Source organism: Pangasianodon hypophthalmus, chromosome 9 (genome assembly GCF_027358585.1).
Source record: "Pangasianodon hypophthalmus isolate fPanHyp1 chromosome 9, fPanHyp1.pri, whole genome shotgun sequence".
Lineage (NCBI taxonomy): Eukaryota > Metazoa > Chordata > Actinopteri > Siluriformes > Pangasiidae > Pangasianodon > Pangasianodon hypophthalmus.
In genome coordinates, this window is record NC_069718.1 from 19,519,740 (window position 1) to 19,543,671 (window position 23,932).

Genomic DNA, 23,932 nt, shown 5'->3' on the forward strand with positions numbered 1-23,932 from the left:
ACGAAACCTCTGAGCTGTAAGCTCTATGTCATTATTTTGACTCAATATTGTCTTTGTTTTGACTTAATAACTTATTTCAGGATGGTATGTCTTAATTATTTCGAGTTAGTAAGTGTCAATAATGACTTAACAACTCGAAATGATGAGATATTATTTCATTATTTCTACATACTGTTTTGACTCCTAACACTTAAATTGACAAAATTCCATAGTGGTCATATGGGTCATTTTATCTGAACACTTTTAAGTGTATTGCCAACACTAAATGTATAGCTAAGTATCAAGAGAATTCCATTACATGTCAGAATACGCTATTAAGTCGAAATAAAGACATAATATCTTTAAATAAGGAGTTATTCAGTTGAAATAATGACACAGTACTTCCTAAATTGTGGTACAGGACTTCTGTATGGATTTGTCCAGAATTGTATATATTTAATGTAAAGCATTATAATAAATAAATAAATAAATTCCACATGGATCTAATTACTTTAATGAAAAGTTCTTTTGGCACACAAAATGTTTCAAACCTGAGTGTATCAGTTTTTTTTTTTTTATGTTAAGTTTATAAATGAAAGTTTCCATTAATTAAATAAATAGTATGGTACACATATGTTGATAAAATATCCTAAATCTGTGCTGCTGTCGTAAGAATGTTCATGGGTTTGTTTTTCTTCGGGATATAGTATGGTGGTCCATGCACAATGTTAAAAACCCCAGGACTAAACAACGCTGAAGGCTGTAAGAAAATTAGTTTTAATTGATCAGAACTGGCTTGAGCGAGGCTGATGTAGCTAGTCTCCAAGCCTCAACGTGGCACAGTTTGTGTGTAGTGAAGAGAAAGACTTTAGATTCATTAGTGCTCGTGAGTTGATTCATGTGACTCCTTCCAGACAGGCGAGCCGATTCAAAGCGAACCGATTCAAAGAGAGCCGATTCAAAGCGAACCGATTCCTTTCCGGATCTCCCATCTCCACACACAAATCATTCGCGTCCGGCTGCCGTAGGCTAGCTACGCGTAGGTGGTTTACCGAAGATGGCGGCTTGTAGACGTGTGCAGCTTCTTTTATTGCTTCTAGCCATCCCTGCTTGCATTCGTTCTACCCAGGGAGCGAAATCACAGGGCATTCACGCTGATGTATATGCAGGAGATAATGCCAACGACGGTAAAAATGCCGGAGGTGCGCTGCCCGAGCAGAAGGCTGGAGCGGCGGCCTCTCAGTCCCGCCGCAGCTCCACCGGCTGGAAGCTGGCTGAAGAGGAGGCCTGTCGCGAGGACGTGACCAGACTGTGCTCCAAACATTCCTGGAACAACAACCTGGCCGTGCTCGAGTGTCTGCAGGATCGGAAAGAGGTTAAAAGAGCACCATGTTGCATGCTGTTTTAGTTTGGGTGTGCCGGGACAGAGCCACCGAGCAGGCTGGCGTTAGCTGCTATGCTATCTGCGCAGCTCGGAGCTAGCTCGGCTGGCGTAGGAAGATGTTTCTCCGCTGTCAGGAGCTTGTGCCATAGCTAGCACTTGAGTCAGATCTGGATCTGGATCTGGATGCAGTGTAGAGTTTGTCTTTATAAATCATTAGGTAGCTAACATGAGCTGAATATCAGTTCAGTTACTGAGCGCTGATAACATTAGCTAAATTAGCTAAGCTCCTTAAATAGAAATTACATCTCACTGTTGTTAGTTGTTACCAAATACTAACCCATGCTATCGAGCAGGGCAGCTAATTTTATTGATTAACGTGCGCTAGCCTTTAGTTATCCTGTGACTGCTCTGGTTAACTTTGTGCTGCTGGGGAGCTCGGCAAAGAGCAGAAATATTAGCACCCGGAAACTTCCGCCTTCACGCCTGGGGAAGTTAGCAAGCCAGGGAAATAGTTCAGCATGAAGTTATAACTACACAATGCTTCAGCTTGGACACTACCACTGCTACACATCTCTAAAGTTCAGAGGAGTCGCTGCATAGCTACAGTCTCCATCTTTCTGCAGATCTTCCAGCTAGTCTGAAGAGAGTGTGGCTCACTAGGGTCCTTTTCTGTCTTCCTGTGATCTCAACAACAGCTTTATACTTTAGACTGCTTTCTTTCAAAATAACAGGTTTTGCTTTAATGACAGGTTTTTGGTGGGACTCTGTTCCCTGACCCCTTGATTTTGATCATTTAAAACTAATTTTATTGTTGGGACTCAGTCTGATCCCTTGATTTTGATCATTTAACACAAATTTTATTGTTGGGACTCAGTCTGATCCCTTGATTTTGATCATTTAAAACTAATTTTATTGTTTGGACTCAGTCTGATCTGTTGATTTTGATCATTTAAAACTAATTTTATTGTTTGGACTCAGTCTGATCCCTTGATTTTGGTCATTTAAAACTAACTTTATTTTTGGGACTCAGTCTGATCCCTTCCTACTTTAACCATGTTAACTATGGAGAAAAGTTGTGGGCAAAGCCGGAGCTGAATCCCTGTGTTCTCTGTGCCCTCTGCATGATTTACTGTAGTCCACGATAAATTTTGGATCGTTTACTGTTACAGCTCAACACTGCTAACGTCCAGTGTGACTTTTGTTGAGAATACAGGAACGCTCCAAATGAACACAGACTCTGCATTATACAGGATTAGTTGGTTCTCTCGGACAAAGAAGTAGGGATCGCAAGAGACAAGTATTGACACCAATATCACATTATCGATGCATTATCAGTTATTACAGTTCTGCATGTTGGTCAATATGTGACTGCAACATCCTTTTGGCAGGGAAGCCCAGAAAGATCAGGCTTAGTCATTAAGTTATTGCAAAATTTCAGAGATGCAGTGTTATCTTTAAGACAGCTTGTGTCTTGTGGGTTGTGATAGCATAACACACAATCTCTTCATAAAATGCATATATTAATCAAACTGAAGAACTTCAAACTGATACGGATTCATTGTTTCAGACTGGTACCTGCCCTGGTACCCGTACATCCTTACAGAAAAGGCAGCTGATACAATACCAGGCTACACACACACACATCTTACTTGGTCGGAAGTCTGCAACCCCCCTAACCCCCCCCCCCCCCTCCCCCCCCCCCCCCCCCCCCTCCAAAATGTTAGTGTTACGGACATGTGTGAAGATTCGTTCACAGTCTTTTCCTGTCTAAACAGAACTAGTCATTTTGTGCTTATTTTTGGCGCTTTGTGAAACTGAGCCGAGTGATCTATAAAAAAAGATGGGGTTGCTTTAATGAGAGGCTTTGCGATGGACTGAGCGAGTTGCAGAGGCGGTTTGATGTTGGCAGGGTTATGGAATGAGGGGTCGCCCTTTCTGGAAGACTTTTCCAGTCGTGACAAGAATATGTATTATATTATCAAGGCATTCGAAGGAACCATTCATATTCCATCATGTCTTTGGCACTGGGCCTCATGTGCTCACTGTTAGCACTGATCATGTGATCTATAACCCAACAACAGTGATCAATTCTTCCAAAGCTTTGCTTAAAATTTGTCCTACGTGTAGTTGCCGAGTTACAAAATGTCAAAATGTGACATCAACATAGTTGCCGAGTTACAAAGTATCAAAATGCGACATCTATTTTAGTATGAGTAATAGTTTTTATTTATTATACAGTCTTGATAAGTGTGTGCTCCACCTCACGACCAGTGCTGGAGTGAACTCAAATGGTTTGAATGTGAATGAGATTGAAAGCAGTGTGCAGTGAGGTGGTACTCCTCAGGGTCTTCCTCTCAGTCTGAATGTGAATTAAGTAATCCATGGCTGTTTGTGCTCGACACTTTTTCTGCCTGTTCGGTGTGTGTGTGTGTTGTGGGTCTGTTTGAGTTTGTTCTCAGCTGTTCAAAGAAAGACTCCTGTGAGGCCGAGTGGAGAAGAAGAATACAGATTGTAGGAGTTACTTGTTGTTGTGTGAGAGTATTCTGAGGATGGGCGTCCAGGGCAGGATTTCTCACAGCTGTATTTAGTTAAGGTGGTGTGCTTAAGAAATTAGAAAAACACCCAAGCTACCCTTACATTTTTTTTTCTTTTAAAGTGGGTGTTTTTTTTCTTGTCTGTCATTGTCATTCTCCACATATTTGACTTGGTGCAGCTCAAAGGTTTCAGTTTGATTTGGAAGACAGTAAGAAGCCTGCAGTAATTTTTAACATGGTCTAGTCTGTGTTCAACTGAATATTTGTTAATGCACGTGTTGGACATGGAATGCAATTATTTATTTATTTTTTTAAACTGTCTGCAACTAGTTTTGACAAAGTACCTAAGACTCTGTGGAATTACATAACATGAGCTAAGGATTTGTATGTGGGGAAAATCATGTAGATTCAAACATTTTAGCATGTGTCCCGTGATGACACTGTAGTAGCATTCTGGCTAGTTATTCTGAAGAACGTGTTTTAGCGACGCATTGAGTGAAACCAAGCTGTGGCCTCAATTCACACTGGCAAACACACAGTCCTAGTTCCTCCTAGCTTATTCAAACTGAATTAATTAGGTTTTAGGAATTTCAGTGTCTCTCATATACCTGTCTCTTCTTTGTGCTTATGGGAATGTATAAAAAGCTTGGTGTATAGCTCTCTCTGAGCCATGCCTCACATTCATCACACTCCTGTCCTTGTTGCTAAATCACATGCTGCTGGTAGAGAATTTTCTCAGTGCTGTAATAATTAATGTGGTTTATTAATTCCTAAAGACGTTTTCTACTAAACGTCTTAACTGTCTTAAGAGTGTCATTCTTACCCTGTTGACCCAGAGATCCCTGCTGAAAGGCATCTGATCCCTGAATCCCACCTTGTCATGAAAATAAGCATAACTGTCTATCATGTGGCTGTGCGACAGGATGTGGTGGTTGTATCAGAAACAGGAGAAAAGACAAATAAAAGAAAAATGTGGAGGAAGGATTGGTTGGGGAGATGCAGACAATGAGGATTGTTCCTAAGAACCATTTGGGTATGACATGCCAAATAATTTCTTGATTTTTTTCAGTGCAAGATCACGCTCCAGATCAGCAGGATACGCCGATGCCAGATTACTTTGGGGTGGTTTGTGTATTTTCAGCCAGAGGCGATCCGTTTCATAAACAGCTTGAGTGGGGAGTGAATGCAAAAAAACAGCAATGGGTTGAGGGTCTGATCTGGAGAAGGGCAGAAAGCACGGGATGGGCTTGTGCAGGCTGAGCTCATTATTAGCAGTCAGAGCGTTTGGAAAACGACGCTTTCAGCAGCTCCTCTATGACACCAGTGTGGTTATGCCTGAAGTTTGTGAGCATGCAATCGTTCATGTCACTATGTCCGTCCTTTGTGTGCACACACAATGCTTTTCCTGCAACACCCAGGTCCGGCTTTCTCATCTTTCGTACCTGACTGCATTTCTGAACTGTGCTAATTAAGGGTTGAATAGTGCTTGGACCATGCCTTAGCGTGGCTGCAAAGCTAGGTCTGAGAGCCGCAGATTCTCTAGGATGGTGTACTTGAATATGGGAGAAGAGAGTTGATGTTTAAAAGTTTAATTTTTCTTTTAACACAAAACCTTACTTGCATGACATAATAATAATAAATGGAGTTGTTATTAAACAAAGAAAAAAATATAATCAGTAACATAGTGATGCATTCTGTAAAGAAACTATTTATGTAATGTTTATGAAAGGAGTCTCCAGTGTCACACCACCCACTTGTTGATTAGTTTCCTATAACAAGCTGCCCTGGAATGTTTTATTTTTTATGTATACAACAGTTAAGTTTAAGTTGGAACATAGTTGCTGGTAAATCTTAGCATAGAAATGGTCTGAGAGAAAAGTGTCCTTTAAGTTTTAGTCAGATGTGGAAGATGGTGATTTGGAGAAGAGACTTTTTGTCCACTTTCCAGCATTTACAAGTTTCACTGGCAGAGAGCAAAAGTGGACATCTTTCTGCATTGTGTCTGGGTGGAGTTTTATAATTTGTGTGTTCAGTTTGAACAAATGTTTGTTCTGTTCACTTGTATGAGTGGTCAGTATTTACATCCCTTGTTCTGTCTGAGCCTAAAGAAATGGGAGAGCAGGAGAACCACGAGGCTGATGACTGACTATTAAACACGTGTGTGTGTGTGTGTGTGTGTGTGTGTGTGTGTGCACGCGTGCGTGTGTGTGTGTGTGTGTTTGCAGATGAAGGCCATATTGAAAGTGAAAATAAATGTTAAATTAGGATACCCGATAGGCATGTTCTCTGTTTCACAGAGAGCTAGCTAATTTGTCTTTGTGTGGAAAGAGTTTGTTGTTGTACCAGTCAAACATGTTTTACTTATGTTATACCCAGACTATTTTCCCAAAATTTTGCTTGCATCTTATGCCAGGTTGCATCTGTAGTGGAATCGAGAATATCACCCTCACCCCCTTTTCTCTTTGGACTGTAGGAATGTGCAAAAAGAGAAATGGGTATGAATGAACCCCTACACCAAAATGTTTTTAAATGGCTCATCTTGAAAGGATATTTCTGATAATGTGGATCGAAATCGGTTGGCAAAGAAGTAAAATCATGTTCCAGTTCAAACTAAATTTCTCAGTACTTCTTAGAAGCCATGGCCTAATGGGGGCAGCCGTGGCCTAATGGGGGCAGCCGTGGCCTAATGGGGGCAGCCGTGGCCTAATGGATAGAGAGACAGACTTGCAACGCGAAGGTGAACCTGAAGGTTGTGGGTTCGAGTCTCTGGTCCGGCAGGGATTGCAGGTGGGGGGAGTGAATGACCAGCGCTCTCTTCCACCCTCAATACCACGACTGAGGTGAGACCCTTGAGCAAGGCACCGAACCCCCAACTGCTCCCCGGGTGCCGCAGCAAAAAAGGCTGCCCACTGCTCCGGGTGTGTGTTCACAGTGTGTGTGTGTGTGCACTTGGATGGGTTAAATGCAGAGCACAAATTCCGAGTATGGGTCACCATACTTGGCCACAAGTCACTTCACTTCACTTAGTTTGTAATCTCACAAAATAGGTTTTACTGTTAATTAAAATTTCAGCTACAGTGTGTGTGTATTATCCTGACCAGCTACCTAACTTTGCTGACGTTTGTGATAAACAAACTCCTGATTGTTCTAGTACTTTGACAGGTTTAGCTGTAGTAAGGGTGGGCGAGCTAGCAAAAATATCCTATCAGTTTTTCTCAGGATGGATCGCCATACGCAGTGTGAGAACGATAGGTCTTTATGTTAATTTTTTTTTTTAACTATTTTGCAACCAAGCCGAAGTCCTGCTGTTTCACTCGCGTGCGTTTCCCGTGTTATCTGGCTTTCGGGCATATCTTTGGGGCGCTATATTTCAAAGTGGTTGAACAGGTTTGTTGTATTTAGTCTTGACATGCCAATCTGGTCTTTGCATATTTTGCAAGCAAATGTTTGTGCAGCGTTCATTGTGTAAAATGCAGGCCAGTTCCGTATAACTGATAATGAATATTTTAGGCACCAGCTTCTCTGTATTGTCAGCCATGATGCTGTATTGCCAAACAAAATGAGGAGGAAACCCTGCCCTACAGTATAGCTATGTACAGAAGCAGGGTTTAATTTGGCTTAGGCTCTGTATGCACAGGCTACTATTTTAGAGATCTATCCCACGCTAAAATGATGAAAGAATATGGATGAAAATAAGCTTATTGTAAATAATTATACTATAATTATTTTCGCTATCCATCACGTGTGATATGCTTTTTAAAATATTAAAACAAACTGGTAACCCATGATGTGTCATGGTGAAAGATTTGTCTGCATGGCCAAGTTTTTCCTTGGGTGGCATCATGCCAACCAATATCACAATTTGTCAGAACTCCAATGGAAAACTTATGAGATCAGTCAGAATGCTCGCAGTAACAATAATGTCAGTGCTTTGTTAATGTTCACTTGTAGACTTGTATCAGTATTGCGAAGGTTAATGATGTTGTAATGAATAATTAAGCAATATCGCACAAGAGTGAGTTTGGTTATACTTAATATAACCATTGCTTTTATACGACAGTTCTATAAACAAGAAATTAATGTCTAGTAAGTGACATTTCGGACACAATATGGCCAAATGTTCTGTTTATTTTTGTTCCGCTAGCAGAAATAGATCCTGAAGAAGCTGCACTCACTTTACAGCACATCAGCTAGCTAGCTCACGCTGATTTGTACATTCCCATTAAAGGTGCTTTCAGAAAAAATTGGCATTGCTTCTTTCTTTTCATCTTCATCTGACAAGCTTTCATATTTTAAGCCAAAAGTTATATTCCTGAAAATTATCATTTGCCACGTCCGCTGATGATGTCACTAACGCTAATGTAGTAGCCGTTTCGAACTAGGAAGTGGAATTTTACTTGGCGAACGAAAACAAGCGGAATAATACACACAGTGAAACATCTAAGTGTGATTATAGTAAATATAAGCACTCTTGGAACTCTTGACCAATCAAATTAGTGGACCAGAGCTAACTGTTGTATAACAAACAATATATCATAAATCCTTAATCAGAAGCATTGGAATTTAGCGTCCATATTCAGATTGAACAGTGTACTGTTTTAATACTGTTTTTAAATACGTGGCAAAGATTTTTAGTTCCTTTTTTTTTTTTTTTTTATTAATGCATTAACAATTTGTAGGTACTGACAGTGGCATTATCTTAGTCAGGTTAGCAAGGCTTGTGAAGTTTCTGTGGTTATTAAAGTAGCTGCTGAACTGAGCTAGCCAAGGAGTGCCTGAGAATAAACTCAAATGCACTGAAGTCTTTAATGCACTCAAATCTCCTGGTAGCCAAGTCATGTTCCTCTAACATCTGCTTTTAAATTTTTCACCCTTTAGGAAACGGAGATAGCAGCCAGCTGTAACCATGTGAGTATCATTTTTTCAGTGTTTTCTTGTGTCTTATGTGCTTCATAATGTTCCAGATCCATGCTGAGCTGAACTCAGTAATGAGAGACACATTTATTAGCGTGTGTTGTATCCCTATGCATAGTTTAAAACTGATTTTGAAGCAGCTTGATCTGGGGCTGTATGTCAGTAGCTGGCATACATAGACAAGACTGGGTTGAATCCTACTTGTATGTGTTTAATCCTACTTGTGAGCTGTTTAATTTAATTATTAAATTGCTTTTTTTTTTTTTTTTTTTTTTTAGTTGCTGTGGAATTACAAGCTGAATCTGACAACAGACCCAAAGTTTGAGTCCGTGGCCGTGGAGGTGTGCAAGAGCACCATTAGTGACGTATGTACCTTTGTGTCTCTCCAGCGGATTGTGCCTTTGAGTGTGAAGTAAAACAGAGGGAATAGATTTCAGATCAAATTATGTGCCTTTTAAATAATGTGATCCATTTATTTGTGGTTACAGATTAAAGAGTGTGCAGCAGAGGAGCGGGGGAAGGGCTATTTAGTGTCATGTTTGGTAGATCACCGTACCAACATCACTGAATACCAGTGCAATCAGTACATCACGAAGATGGCTACTATCATCTTCAGTGACTTCCGGCTCATCTGTGGCTTCATGGACAGCTGCAAGGATGACATCAACGCTCTGCACTGTGGAAGTGTTAACACTGGCGAGAAGGTGAGCCAGGACCTTCTGGGACACAAGCGCTAGATGTTATTCTTAACAGAGATTTAATAAATGTGTCCTGGAATCAAGCCTTGATATGCTCCACTGGCCACATATCAAGACTTTCATCTTAATAGCACTGATGACTCATGAGCTGATTAACCGAGAAATACTGAAATATTTTCCAGTTATTTTCTCATTTCATATTCGTGTCAGAATGTGCCATGTGTATATAATTGAGTTGTGATGTAATTCAATTCTGGCATATACACTAATGCATTCTATGAAGATGAATCAAAGATGCACATTTAAATTTTTTTTTTGCAGTGCTCAGAATCCAATTAAAAAGCTGTTATCATCTTACATAGTTATTTTTCCCTTCATATCCTATAATGTTTTCAAAGCAGAGAGCCCAAATATGGTTTACTGTATCAAGCAATACAGTCCAATATAAAATCTGTTGAGAGTGAGTTATGCTTTACCATCTTTATTTATTTTTTTTTTTTTATGAAGGATGTACACTCTCAGGGAGAGGTGATAGCATGTCTGGAAAAAGGACTGGTGAGCGAAGTAGAGGAACAGCCAGGGCGTTATACAATCAAAGAAGATTGTAAGAAGGCCATCATGCGTGTGGCTGAGCTGTCGTCAGATGACTTTCACCTGGACAGGCACCTCTTCTTCGCATGCCGAGATGATCGCGAGCGCTTCTGTGAAAACGTATGTCTGTGGCTTTGCATATTTGCAGTGCACGTTTCACTGGTAGAATGGCATACTCATCTTAATGTATTTTGTGACTTAGACTCCAGCAGGTGAGGGAAGGGTCTACAAATGTCTGTTCAACCACAAATTTGAGGAGTCCATGTCTGTAAAGGTATTTAAAACAACTTTTATAAGATTAATTACATAGATATCAACCATAATTTACCGTAATAAGAAATCTATGTGTGTGTCAATTTATTCATTTTTATTTTCTCGTGATGCACAGTGCAGAGAGGCCCTCTCCACCAGACAGAAGCTGATAGCTCAGGATTACAAGGTGAGCTACTCACTGGCCAAAGCCTGCAAACAGGACCTGCGGAAATACCGCTGCAACGTGGATACCACATTGCCCCGTGGCAGAGAGGCCAAGCTATCCTACCTGCTGCTGTGCCTCGAGTCTGCCGTACACAGAGGTACGAGTGCAGAGAGCAATGTGTACTACAGTCACATGAAAAATATTTCCAGATTGATTATCTGTTGATTATCTGATTATCCATTATCTGTTGATCTAAAGTGCTAAGTGCAACAATGGCTTTTCTGTCACGCAGTTATCACTGTGTACTTGTATTTGTTTTTGAGTCCTTTCTACATGTGCGTCACTTTGCACTACTTTGCATCACTCTTGTTCGTCACCATTAATTATGATAGATACATCCTTTCTTCCAGTGTTGCATAAAATGAGATTAATATAAGGTAATATCTGTGGTGATGATAATACTTATGTAACTGATAGCAACTAGATTGCTTAGTACCTGGTTCTGGTATGAGAAGCAGTCTTATCTACTTTGTATGTCAGGACGCACTGTGAGTGGAGAGTGTCAGGGGGAGATGTTGGACTACAGACGCATGCTGATGGAGGATTATTCGCTGAGTCCTGAGATTGTGCTGCACTGCCGAGGGGAGATTGACACACACTGCTCCGGTCTGCACCACAAGGGCCGAACCCTCCACTGCCTCATGAGAGTGTCCCGTGACAAGGGCATTGTAGACAACCTGTGTCAGAAATCTGTGAGTTGACTTTGGATGGTTACTATGGCCTGGCCTCACTAGTGCAATACTTGTGCTTTGCAAAGGGTTGGGTTGGACTACATTGAGGTTTCACATGCATTAGGACTGATAACCTAGTGGGTGTGAGAGGAAATAAGGAGATGGAAGGCAGGCGTGAGAAAGTAACGGTAGTGTTTACTCCATGCTTTTCTGCATGGCACGCGCAACAAAAGCGAAAGAAAACACGAACTTGCAAGCACAGGCTCTCTCTTTAGCACAGCTCCACACTGGCAGTCTCATTCCAGCTCTTCAGCATCTCGCTACGAGACGCACTCAATATAAATAAGACATCATTAATCACGCACAGGTATCGGCGTTCATTCATTACCTACTCCTTTTCTGCGACTCCTCCCCCATTCCCACCAAGCGCTTGACCACGCCCTCGCTGCCGCACTGACCCAAAGCAAGAAGTTTGTATTCTGTCTATGTCTATGTTAATAAAACCCTGAGCCCATTAAGTGTAGGTTCAGGTCTAGGAGAATTTGGTTCTCTACATGTGTGACTGTATATGTGTATAATAAATAATTTTGTATTAATTGTCCTCAGCTCCAGACTTTGATCCAGGAGACGGATCCCGGGGCAGATTACCGGATTGATCGGGCTCTCAATGAAGCCTGTGAGTCAGTCATCCAGACCGCCTGCAAACACATCCGTAATGGAGACCCCATGTGAGTCAACCTCATTCCTCTTCAATCATTAATCTACCACTTTTATTCCTCAGTCTGAGCTATAATGATTAATCATGACTGCAGCTGTGCTTTTTTTTTTTTGGTCAGGAGAAGGTAGTTATGGAGTGTTCTCTTGCTTTTCATACAGGATCCTGTCTTGTTTAATGGAGCATCTTTACACTGACAAGATGGTGGAAGACTGTGAGCACAGGTTGCTAGAGCTGCAGTACTTCATCTCCAGAGACTGGAAGTGAGTGTTTTCAGCCTCAGCATTTAATTGAAGCATTTAATGTTTCAGCTATTTCAGCTATTTTGTCTGATTTATTACTAGTTTGATATTAGGCATTATTAAGAATGACCAGTTTGTGAGAGCCCACATGACATTTTTTCTACTATGCAAGTTGCTATTTATTTTTTCTTTTGTCACTCACAGGCTGGACCCGATCCTCTACAGGAAGTGTCAGAATGATGCTGCACGTATTTGCCACACTCACGGCTGGAACGAGACGAGTGAATTCATGCCCCCAGGAGCGGTCTTTTCCTGCCTGTACCGCCATGCTTACCGCACCGAGGAGCAAGGTCGACGGGTGAGAGTGCCTTTACACACACACACACACACACACACACACACACACACACACACTGGTCGGTTATAAGCTTTTTAAGTAGGTTTGCTATGGCAAGTTGTGCCTAAGTTATGGCGTTATGACTGCTGGCTGTAGCTGATAACAACTTTTTTTGACTTATCTAAGCCTAACCTTAAATTTAACCACAGGACCCCACTGACAGCAACAGTCTTTATACTGTAAGTACTGTATTCTTGTTGCAGATGCTCACAAGTACACCAAATTATGCATGCCATGATAAACAAATGAAAGGGTCAAACTGGAATAATATCTTCACAGAATTTTCTGTCTTTGTAGAATTGGAATATTTGTATTAGAATATCCCATGCTTTTCAATGCCTGCAAAAGACCTTAATTTTGCAAAGACTGAAAATTTCAAGAAACTTTTTCATTCAAAATTGTAATTTGCAAATGATTTTGGTTGGTGTGGGAAGTGGGATCCTTCTGGCTAATCAGATATTTAAATGTTTTGGGTCATTCTGGTCCAAACAAGGTATATAATTGAGTGTTTGACTGTTATTTTTGTTTTATAAAGACAGTATGTGTCATTCTAGTTCCTGACAAGTTCATGTGGAGTGTATTAGTTCATTTCTGTATGTGTATTATCCCTAAATTGTTGTTTATCTATAGTTATCTCGTGACTGTAAGACGGAAGTGCAGCGCATTCTCCATCAGAGGGCTCTGGATGTAAAGCTGGACCCAGACCTGCAGAGACGGTGTATGACCGATCTGGGCAAGTGGTGCAGTGAGAAAACAGAGCCTGGCCAGGTTAGTAAAACTTACAGCAAGAAGAAGCCTAAGTAAGGAAAATTAAGTTGATAACCTAGGTAAAATTGTATTCTGCAGCATCTTTTAAATTACTTTTAATTATTGTGCTATGTAATACATACAGTCCCCTCCAAAAGTATTGGAACAGCAAAGCCAATTCCTTTGTTTTTGCTATACCCTGAAGACATTTGGGTTTGAGATCAAAAGAATATAAGACGATTAATCAGATTTTCAGCTTTCATTTCCTGCATTTGTTGTTAAAACGGATAAACCAACTTGAATGCCAGAGAGCTGTTTATGGGAGAAAAGCAAGCAGTTTTAAAGCTGAGAAAAGAGGGAAACTCGATCAGAGCCAAGCATTGGGCATAGCCAATACACCAATTCAGAATCTCCTGAAAAAGAAAGAAACCACTGGTGTACTAACGACCAGACATCGAATGGGTCAGCCAAGGAAAACAACAGCAGTTGATGACAAACATTGTAAGAGCTGTGAAGAAAAGCTCAAAAACAACAGTCAGTGACATCACCAACAACCTCCACAGGGCAGGGGTGAAGGTATCACAATCCACCATTCAAAGAAGACATCGAGAGCAGAAATATAGGGGCCATACCACAAGATGCAAACCAATCATCAGCAGTAAGAATCAGAAGGCCAGACTGGAATTCGCAGAGAAATACAGAAATGAGCCACAAAAGTTCTGGAACCAAAATTAACCTCTAGCAAAGTGATGGAAAGGCCAAAGTGTGGAGAAAGAAAGGATCTGTTCATGATCTAATACATACAAGCTCATCGGTCAAGAACAGTGGAGGTAGTGCCATGGCTTGGGCTTGCATGGCTGCTCCTGGAACAGGCTCACTAATCTGTATTCATGTAACTCATGATGGTAGCAGCAGAATAAATTCAGAAGTCTACAGAAACATTCTGTCTGCCAACATAGCAGAAACAAATGAATTTATTATTTCAAAAAGAGCCCCGTCATTACTAGACTAATATCAAAACTTAATGAAATGTATACTTAGTCATGTATTTTCTGATTGAACGGTTTGTAGCTAAGATTGTTTGATTTATTTCATTTGATTTGTTTGAATCTCAGGTTAATTCAATCACGACACATTAAACTGTAAAGAAGGTATCACATTTTGTCTGTAGCTAAAGCTCTTTTTAGAGCTAGACCCTGTATTGTATTTTGCCTACATGTTACGTGTTTCTAGAACAAGTCTCACAGACAGGAGTTTCAAGCTAATTTTTGGTAATTTATATGTTCCATGCTTTTAAATCTGAGTGTTTCGTCTCGGGCCCGTATGACCTCATTTACAATTGTACCTGGCGCTGACCACTTGTGATTCAATTACTTAATACCAGGTGTAAATGGGGCCTCAGTAATTATCCTGCATCACTTGTCAGGTATTTCTTGTTTCCCCGAACCTGATGGTTCACATATTTTGCAGTTCTCAACACAGTTTGTTGTGACCTCAGTGTGAGGAGCTGAGACATGAGGAAAGCAAGTAAAACGTGTCTGATTCAGGAGCTGGGAGAATACAAAACTCCATCTGAGGACCTGTTTGGCAAACACCGTCCTAGTGCATAAATTGATATATGAATTTAAATGTGGTCTGTAGTTTAATCCAGCGTTATTCTTCGTAATGTACGTTTTTTTTTTTTTTTTTTTCTTTTCTGGTTAACAACAGCATGTGTTTAATATAATAATACCAGACATCTTGTTACTGCAGCACTCATTAAACTTGGTGTGTGTGTTTCTGTGTATGTCCATGTGTGTTGCAGGAGTTGGAGTGTCTACAGGATCATTTAGATGATTTGGGCTCAGATTGTAGAGATGTAGTGGGTAACCTGACAGAGCTGGAGTCTGAAGTAAGAAACTCTTTCCTCCTTCACCCATCTTTCTCTTTCTGTGTCACATTACGAATTGCATTATAATATACTGACAACCATATCCGATAACCATATCCAACTGTGCTGTGGAGTTTAACTGTGCTGTACCTATTTGTTTGTTTATTTATGTGGTTATGATAAATCCGAATCATATTTACATATATTTTATGTAACATATTAATGTTTATTTTCTTACAGGATATTCAGATTGAAGCCCTTTTAATCCGAGCCTGTGAACCTGTCATCCAGTCGCACTGCCATGTAAGTCAGATTGTCCAGTTACTGCTTAACTTCACAATATTCCCAGCCAAAACAACTCATCCATGCAATCTTCCTATATAAAACCCTCAACCTCTTCTATTTTTGTTCTTTCCCATTTGTTGATCTCTCCCTTTTTTTCTTATTAATTTTTCTAATAGGAGGTGGCAGATAATCAGATAGATAATGGAGATCTGATGGAGTGTCTTGTGCTCAATAAACACCAGAAGGAGATGAATGAAAAATGTGCAGTCGGAGTCACTCACTTTCAGCTGGTAACACACCTTTAAACACCTAACCTTAGTTTTGTATCTAGCTGCCCAAGCCACTACTATATACAGTTCAATGTACAGGACCAGGTAAAATATTGGATATGTTTTTCCTGATCTTCGAGTTTGATTTAAAATCGCTGTGTCCAGGACAAAAATAAATAGGAATGTTTATATATGAATTGAATTTCAAAATTAAATGTAAAATATTGTTTTCAATTTTGAATTGGCGATAGAATAGCTAATAAGTGCTTAATGGGTGTGGTAACAGCATTAAGCATTTCAGGTGAGAGAATGGCAAGAATATATTGTGTTTGACGCTTATTTTTGTTACTTATGTCTGCCCTTCAGTTAGGACTTTGCAAAGTTCGACCGATTTGGTAAATATACAGCAAAACTATAGCTGCTGTTTTTACTATATGACCATAATAATAAACCTAAGCTTATTATGGATTAACTGTAGGGATGGGTATCATTAGGATAACTACTCCACTACTACTCTTTTTACTAGTACAATTTATCAGATGTAATTTTAGCATTTTACCTGTTCTCTCATTCCTCACATATCACATTATTTGAAACAATTCACAGTTGGCTTGGAAAATTTTTATTTATTACCTAACTTGTGAAAAATAATTTGCCTGTAATATATATATATATATATATATAATGTCATTAGTGTAGATTTAAACTATGTTTGTTCAACAGTTGCCCCCCCCCCCCCCCCCCCCCCCCCACTTATCAGCAGGAGTAGTTGTACTTGTAAGCACTGCCTTTATCAGTACCTCAGTTCTTTGTGTGTGATTGTCTACACACAAGTCTCACTAATGACAGAAAAATACCTATCCAAACGGTTTGTGTGTATAAGCACAACCACACCTCTTGCACGAAGAATGGTGGTATTATGACTGGTATTATGTCCGCAGCATTTATATTTATCATATTTATATTGAGTTACTCCAGCTGTTTCCATTGAGTCGTGCATCAATGCCCTGTGTTTTACAAATTTATAACCAGCTCTCATTTAGAACCGGGTTCTGAGGCGGCATCTCTAATGGGCTGTGTTTGACTTCCTCTTTAATCACTGCTGCTCTCCTCTTCCTCCTCAGGTCCAAATGAAAGACTTCCGCTTTTCCTACAAGTTCAAGATGGCCTGCAAGGAGGATGTTCTCAAGCTCTGCCCTAACATCAAAAAGAAGTGAGTGTATAGCTAATGGTCATTTACTAATTAAAATGGAATTGATTGCTAATTCAGTTGTCTTCTATACTGACAAAGCAGTATTTGTGTCATTTATTTAACTCATTTTTGCCAAGTTTAACCCAGATTGCAGAAAACAAAATCAATCATGGAATAATCCTGTTCGTGTGTGCAGGGTGGATGTGGTCATCTGTTTGAGCACCATGGTCAGGAATGATACGTTGCAGGAGGTGAAAGACCAACGTGTTTCCATGAAGTGCCGGAGGCAGCTCAGAGTGGAGGAACTGGAGATGGTTGGTTAATTCTCAGATCAGAATCCACATACTAGTCGTAAATATTTATACGGAAAGTGTGATGTAATGTGTTAGTACACTTACTGTTGGATTGTTGTGACTTGCTATGTTCTTGTCTATAGTTACTGTCGTGTAACTGTGGTGCTGTACTCTGTTCTAGTCAGAGGATATCCGCCTGGACCAAGATCTGTACGAGAGCTGTAAGCAGGACATTAAGGATCACTGTCAGAACGTGGTGTTTGGCAACGCTCAGGTCTGTATTTCTGAAATATCCTGGGTTATTTGCTACAACATCTCATAGAATGTGCTGACTTTTTTAAAAAATGCAAGCAGACACATCCATATTGTGGATGAGGAGATTGTGTTAAACAGTCTGTGACTTAATCTGGAAAGTTGAAATTGATTTTGGTCATGTAATTTGCTAATTTTACAATATACTTTTAATAGCTTATTAAATTAGTTGCTGTTTTATGTGTGAAGGTGATTGAGTGTCTGAAGGACAATAAGAATCATCTGCTCCCGCGCTGTCACCAGAAGATCTTTAAACTGCAGGAGACTGAGATGATCGACCCTGAACTCGACTTTCAGCTCATGAGAGTGTGTAAGCAGATGATCAGGGTGAGTGATCATAAAAAAGGGTTTCTTTACCTAATTTGCAGTGAATCCTCTGCTTACAACCACTTGGAGATGTAGTGTGCATGTTCGGTGTGGGAGTGAGTGGTACATTGTAACTTTTTTTGCTGTTGTAGCGTTTCTGCTCTGAAGCCGATGCTAAGAGCATGCTCCAGTGCCTGAAACAAAATAAGAATAGTGAACTCATGGACCCCAAATGCAAACAGATGATCACCAAGAGACAGATCACCCAGAACACAGGTATAGTCTGACAGACATACTTGTACACCATCCATAGTCTTAATTCTTTGTCATCCTTGTCAAAAACCTAGGTCATGCTGCTCATTAGATATACCAAGCAGTGTTTAGATATGAATATGATTGATTAGACTATGTCGAAATGGATTTTCTTTTTTCGCATGTCCAGACTACAGACTGAACCCAGTGTTGAGGAAGGCCTGTAAGGCTGACATTCCCAAGTTCTGCCAGAACATTCTGGACAAATTGAAAGATGACATTGAGTTAGAGGGCCAGGTCATCTCCTGCCTCAAACTCAAATATGCTGACCAGGTCTGTTCTAGTGCACTTTATTCTGCTGGATTACTTTGTGGTTCAACACAGTGTAGCTGATTTTGACTGGGTCTGTGGTCGTAACCATTGCTGAACTGTGTGTGCAGCGTCTCTCCTCAGACTGTGAGGACCAGATTAGGGTAATTCTGCAGGAGTCTGCCTTAGACTACAGACTGGACCCTCAGTTACAGAAGCAGTGCGTTGATGAGGTCAGTTACTTCTCCAGCTTCCTCCGTGTGTCACCTTAATTATACATAGTTCTGTGCGGTACAATGTCACGTATTTGTGTCTCAGATCCCGCGGCTGTGTGCAGAGGAGGTAGCGGCCCAGGAACAGACAGGTCAGGTGGAAGAATGTCTCAAAGTGAATCTGCTCAAGCTCAAAAGTGAGGACTGCAAAAAGGTGCATCATGATTACGTGTCCTACCATAAAATTTGTCTAAAATTCTCCCCAACCATGTAGTCCAGTTTTAATTCATGCATGTCTTTTATGTGTAGGAAGTGCTAAACATCCTCAAGGAGAGTAAGGCAGACATTTTCGTGGATCCAGTGCTGCACACAGCATGTGCGCTTGACCTTAAGCATCAGTGCGCTGCCATCCCACCTGGCAGAGGAAGACGTGAGTACTTAACACAAGCGTCAGTATACTTCTGAAGAGGTTTCAGAGGATATTAACTTTGCTGTGTATGCTCCTCAGAGATGTCTTGTCTGATGGAGGCTCTTCAGGATAAGAGAGTGAGACTCCAGCCTGAGTGTAAGAAGAGACTGCAAGACCGCATAGACATGTGGAGCTACGCTGCCAAGGTAACTTACACACACACACACACACACACACACACACACACACACACACACACACACTTATAGGTAGCAGTATATGATGTCCAGCTTTGTTGATTGTTGAGATGAAGTCCAGATTTATTGGCATATTTAAAGAGAATGAACATAATACTTCTGTAAATATATTTAACACACATTATTTCAGGTGTAAAACACCTTACCTTTGGTCATGCACATCAACATGTGGCATGTTTGCCAAAAAAGGGAAGAACTGCATGCAAGCCAAAAAAGTAGAATAAAATATGAAGGCAGATCATTGCTGATTCTGACTTGTATTATGGCTGTTGTTCCAGATGGTTTTGGGAACATTAATGCCATTATGAATTCCTCTAAGTACTAGGCTATTCAAGCCTGGCTGCCTCTGCCAGGAGGTTCAGACTTGGCTGTAGATCAGGCTTTTAACATGATAATAAAAATCTCTGGGTTGACCTGGAAAAGAGGGTTTCACATGCACAGAGCTAAGTATATAGAGGAGCTTTGCATGAAGGAGTGGACTGAGATCTATCTGCAAGTGTCTCTGGCCATGTTAGACATACAGAAAGAGGTTCAGTGCTGTTGTTCTCTCCAGGGAGACGGTCACCCGGTGCGACTTGTGGAGGGTGCCGATAATTCTGACACCAGCGTTCTGTGGAAAAATTGTACTACTTTGTTACATTGTTTAAATATTGTTTTAAAATAAAACTCTACATCATCCCCACATGTTTGTGCTCAAAATGTCACTTACCGTATGTGTTATTGTATATGTTTTTGTTTTATGGTTTTAATGGAGGACAGCAATAATTTTGTTGTTGACTCTAAATAACAGTAGAAACTGTAATCTGCTCAAAAAATAAGCTAAATTTTTCAGATTTACCCCACACCAAAGACAGATATTAATGTATTAAGACAGCTGGCATTGTGGAAATTTAGTGTTGTTGTCATTGTTATTAAGTTAATATTTTCTCAAGCATTGCTCTTTATGCAGTTCCTTCCATGTTGACATTTCTGCTTCCTGCCTCCAGGTGGCACCAGCAGAAGGCTTCTCAGACTTGGCTGGTCAGGTCTTCTCCTCTCCTGCTAAGAACTATATCCTGAGCATGCTAGCAATGTGTGTGGTGCTCCTGTTCTTCATGGGGCTGCTGTGCGGCCGCATCACCAAGCGCGTCACGCAGGAGCTGAAGGACAGGTAAAGAGGGTTGCCAGGGGCAGGAGGAGGGGGGGACCCAATGTCCTCCCTTCCTCCTTCCCCATTCCACAAAAGGGAGGTGGAGAAGCTAGCAGTGCTCCTCTCTGTCACTCACTCACCCCGGGCCCTGGCTATGGCATGGTGAAGAGGACGAGCAAGACTTAAACTGTGCAGATTTTCTTGCTACTGGCAGTGGCCATGTTGGGACCTGATTTTACCCTCTTCGCACTGTCCATGTTTTCTGACTGCGGTACTCCTGCATCGTCATCTGCTTCTCTGTGACCAGACCTGCCTGCTGTGGACATTTGGGCCATTTTGTGTGTGCGTGTGTGTGTGTGTGTGTGTGTGTGTGTGTGTGTGTTTCCGCATTTCAAGTATGGTGTGCCAGCATCTTTATGACATTGTTTGTCCCCTTTCAGCTTTCTCCATGTTCGTGGAGCTCCTGGTGCATTTCTCTTCTTCATTTGCAATTCCTGTATTTATTGTTGATGCTTTTGTTGTGTTGGATGTTGTGGTAGGAGTTTTTACTTATGCTTGGGCTTTGTTGTGCTCATGCTCATGCTCCCCTGTGGTCTACTGAGGCAATGAGGCAGCGGCAGCAGGTTCTCATTACTAAATTACAGAAATAATTTTGTGTGGTTGTGGGTGGTTGCCATACTCTTCAGTTACACATGGTGACTAGTATATTTGTGGTATTAGGTTTGTGTGTGTGCTAGGGTTGCGCAGGTCTGATAACATATTTCTTTTATTATTTTAACTGATATTGTAATTTCTTTAGCATCAACAAGGGTTGTTCCTTTTAATAAGGTCACGGCTGTGATTTGTCCGCTAACTGGCAGAACATCTAATGCGAGAATAACACCATCATTTGCTTTGTAGTATTATTTATGAATAACATGCTTGACGTTGATGTAGTAGGCATACTACTAAATAGGGCCTGTTGTGATTAACTAATTACAGGGGTTAAAAAACATGATTGGAATGAATAATTATGCTGAAGTGTGCTCTGTGTGTGTGTGTGTGTGTGTGTGTGTGTGTGTGTGTGTGTGTGTGTGTGTGTGTGTGTGTGTGTGCGCGCGTGTGCGTGCGCGCGTGTGTGTGCGCGCATGTGTGTATGTATGTGTGTATGTGTATGATTTCCTGTGAGGGTGAATGAAAAGTTCAAGATTAAATATTCTATCTATGGGTTTATTTTCATCAAGAGAGTTTTTTTTTTTTTTGGATTTTCTACAGTGGGATATTTGTGTCTGCGATTGCAGGTTTGGGTTGTTGATGAATAAAGGCTTCCGATCTAATGTTTGTCAGACTCACTGTACTCCCAGATACTAACAGACCTTTGAACAGAGAAGGAAGAGCTATTCACATCTGAGCCAGAAGAACTCAGGATCTAGAGGCCATAAATGGAACTTTTTAGACGTGGGTAGGATGTTTATAAACGTTCAAATAATTCTGAATATTATGTGGACAAGAGCTAGATGACCTTAGACCAGCATTCTTGTTCTGACTGAAATGCTTGATAAATATTCCATAGTTGCCTCAGACTGGATGTCAAGGCACTCATGGAGCTCAGGCAGGCAAAAATGTGGTTCCTATGTGGCAATTTGTCTGGGTCTTTCTACTGCACTGCAGAGACAGACGCCAGTGTAATACAGAGTAATCTTTACACAAGTTAGGTCACTTTCTGTGCTCAGATCTCTTCTCAGTTTAGCTTGTTAGATGTTTAACACCTGTAGAGGTGGTGACTGGAAGTCTTACAGTGCCATACTTAAAGACTGCTAATAGCATTAGATCATAATCAGCCAACCAAGCGTCCTTGCAAGGCACATTTTGTGTGCTTGCTTAGCTGTGTATTAATGAATTTGTCAGTTTTGATGGCCTTAATTTATTGAAGGTTTAAGGTTTTGGGTTTGGGATGTTGTCTGGATGTCTCATTGGGGCTAGTCTTGTACTCTGCCGTCCAGGGTAAGAGGAATAAGAAACCTTTTTTTTTTTCTTTCTTTTTTTAAATACTTGCTGTTTAATTCAGCCAGTCAATGTTCTATGTCTTGAACTGTCACCACCTGCACAGCTCAGAAATCCTGTTCTGAAAATCATGCCCTTTACTCCATTTTCTCTTGCATGCTCCCCCCTAACCTGCCGTCCTTCTCAAGTTACTGAGCCTGTTGTTTCATGTGCAAGTAGCATATCTTAGCATATCAAACCTTTGACAGCTTGTTGGTAAGCAAATCTGCAACATTTTTCAAAAGCTCTAAACAATGGTATAGTTTTTGTTTCCCCCCCAAATAACTTTAACTGTTAACAGCCCTAATATCCTTTGAGGGGAACACAGTTTAACGGCTGTTTGAGAAAAAGAGCCTTACTATGATCTCCATTCACCCCTGTCTATTTTTCGGTGTCGAACTTAAACATTTTTGTATAAAGCATCGCAATTCATGTTGCAATGCTTTGGGGAGGAGGAAAATATTGTCCATATACTGTATATAGCTGTGGTTTAACAGAGAGGTCTCTGCTTCAGTTTTGTTCTTTTTCTTGTAGAAAACGTGACAGTCTTGTACAGTTACCGGATTGCACTCACGAGAAGCAGATGGACACACCCTTCAACCACCTTTACTGGTAATGAGAATGTTGGTATGGAAAATTGCCATGGCCTTTAGTAACCTTTGTTGGAAATTATGCTTATTTAATCAATTCTTCACCATTCTAGAAATTTACTCCAAAAATTCCTTTCATGTTTAAAGAAAAAAAAAAAAAAAATCAAGTTCAACCTAATTTGTCCAACAACAATTGTAAGGTCTGGCCCACAGAAAATGTTCAGCTTTCCATGTCACATCTTTTCAGTATTAACTCATGTTAGCTTGAGCTCATTGCTTACATTGACATTGGCCTTTAGTCTGGCTAGAAAAACCAGCAGTGTCTCTGCTTAGATAAAGCGTGTGGTCACTACTCCCAGCCAGCCCAGAAACCATGGGCATATTTCGTGGATCATTCCTTAAATATTTCGCCAATGATTAAGCAAGTGAATGTAGCACTGGAAAGATTTCTTCATATTTGCTTGATTTCCTCCTCCTTTCAGACAGGAAATAATGTGAAGTCATACTGTAAGTGCTCACTGTCTGCTGTGTGTGACCTTTCTACAAGTAGAGTAAACACATAGTAATTATTTTTAAAAAAAAAATGCTAAATGGTAATGATGCATTTTGTTTTTGTATGCTTTTTTTCCATTGTACAAATTGATTTAAAAGTATTTCCCTTCAGATCTGATTAAGCCATGTATTATACATATATAAAAATGGCTTTTTTGTCTTTATTTGTTGTTTTTGTTATGTACAAAGTGATTTGGAAAATTGTTAATAAAATCAATTTGCTGGTTTGTATTTTGGACTCAATTTTAAACTGTTCCTAAAATTTCTCTATAAATCTCAATGCTTTAGCTGCACAGTTTGTAACAGAAATCTAAACTACACCC

At 40.4% G+C, this 23,932-nt stretch overlaps 1 protein-coding gene across 2 annotated transcripts; it reads left to right on the top strand.

Moving 5' to 3' along the window:
* Positions 1 to 952: 952 nt before the first annotated feature.
* glg1a (golgi glycoprotein 1a) lies at positions 953 to 23,840 on the top strand. 2 transcript variants are annotated; one of them, XM_034307186.2, is made up of 28 exons: positions 953 to 1,354; positions 8,776 to 8,805; positions 9,090 to 9,176; positions 9,300 to 9,515; positions 10,017 to 10,220; positions 10,303 to 10,374; positions 10,489 to 10,675; positions 11,059 to 11,270; positions 11,856 to 11,977; positions 12,126 to 12,227; positions 12,411 to 12,564; positions 12,753 to 12,782; positions 13,234 to 13,371; positions 15,155 to 15,241; positions 15,461 to 15,523; positions 15,682 to 15,795; positions 16,899 to 16,987; positions 17,163 to 17,280; positions 17,441 to 17,533; positions 17,761 to 17,898; positions 18,030 to 18,153; positions 18,320 to 18,462; positions 18,570 to 18,671; positions 18,757 to 18,864; positions 18,960 to 19,080; positions 19,159 to 19,265; positions 20,303 to 20,466; positions 23,002 to 23,840. In XM_034307186.2, exons 1-28 carry the CDS (start codon positions 1,037 to 1,039, stop codon positions 23,081 to 23,083), a joined length of 3,525 nt encoding a protein of 1,174 aa, XP_034163077.2. In that variant the 5' UTR covers positions 953 to 1,036; the 3' UTR covers positions 23,084 to 23,840. The 2 variants fall into 2 exon arrangements, with proteins under 2 accessions (XP_034163077.2, XP_034163078.2); XM_034307187.2 differs by lacking the exon at positions 12,753 to 12,782.
* Positions 23,841 to 23,932: the final 92 nt, after the last annotated feature.

What these genes read in the sequence shown, in the direction of transcription:
- glg1a (XM_034307186.2), top strand. Translation starts at nt 1,037, where the DNA reads ATGGCGGCTTGTAGACGTGTGCAGCTTCTTTTATTGCTTCTAGCCATC. An exon ending in ATCCGTAATGGAGACCCCAT is followed by an intron (nt 11,978 to 12,125) that starts GTGAGTCAACCT and finishes CTTTTCATACAG; the next exon opens with GATCCTGTCTTGTTTAATGG. An exon ending in CCCACCTGGCAGAGGAAGAC is followed by an intron (nt 19,081 to 19,158) that starts GTGAGTACTTAA and finishes TATGCTCCTCAG; the next exon opens with AGATGTCTTGTCTGATGGAG.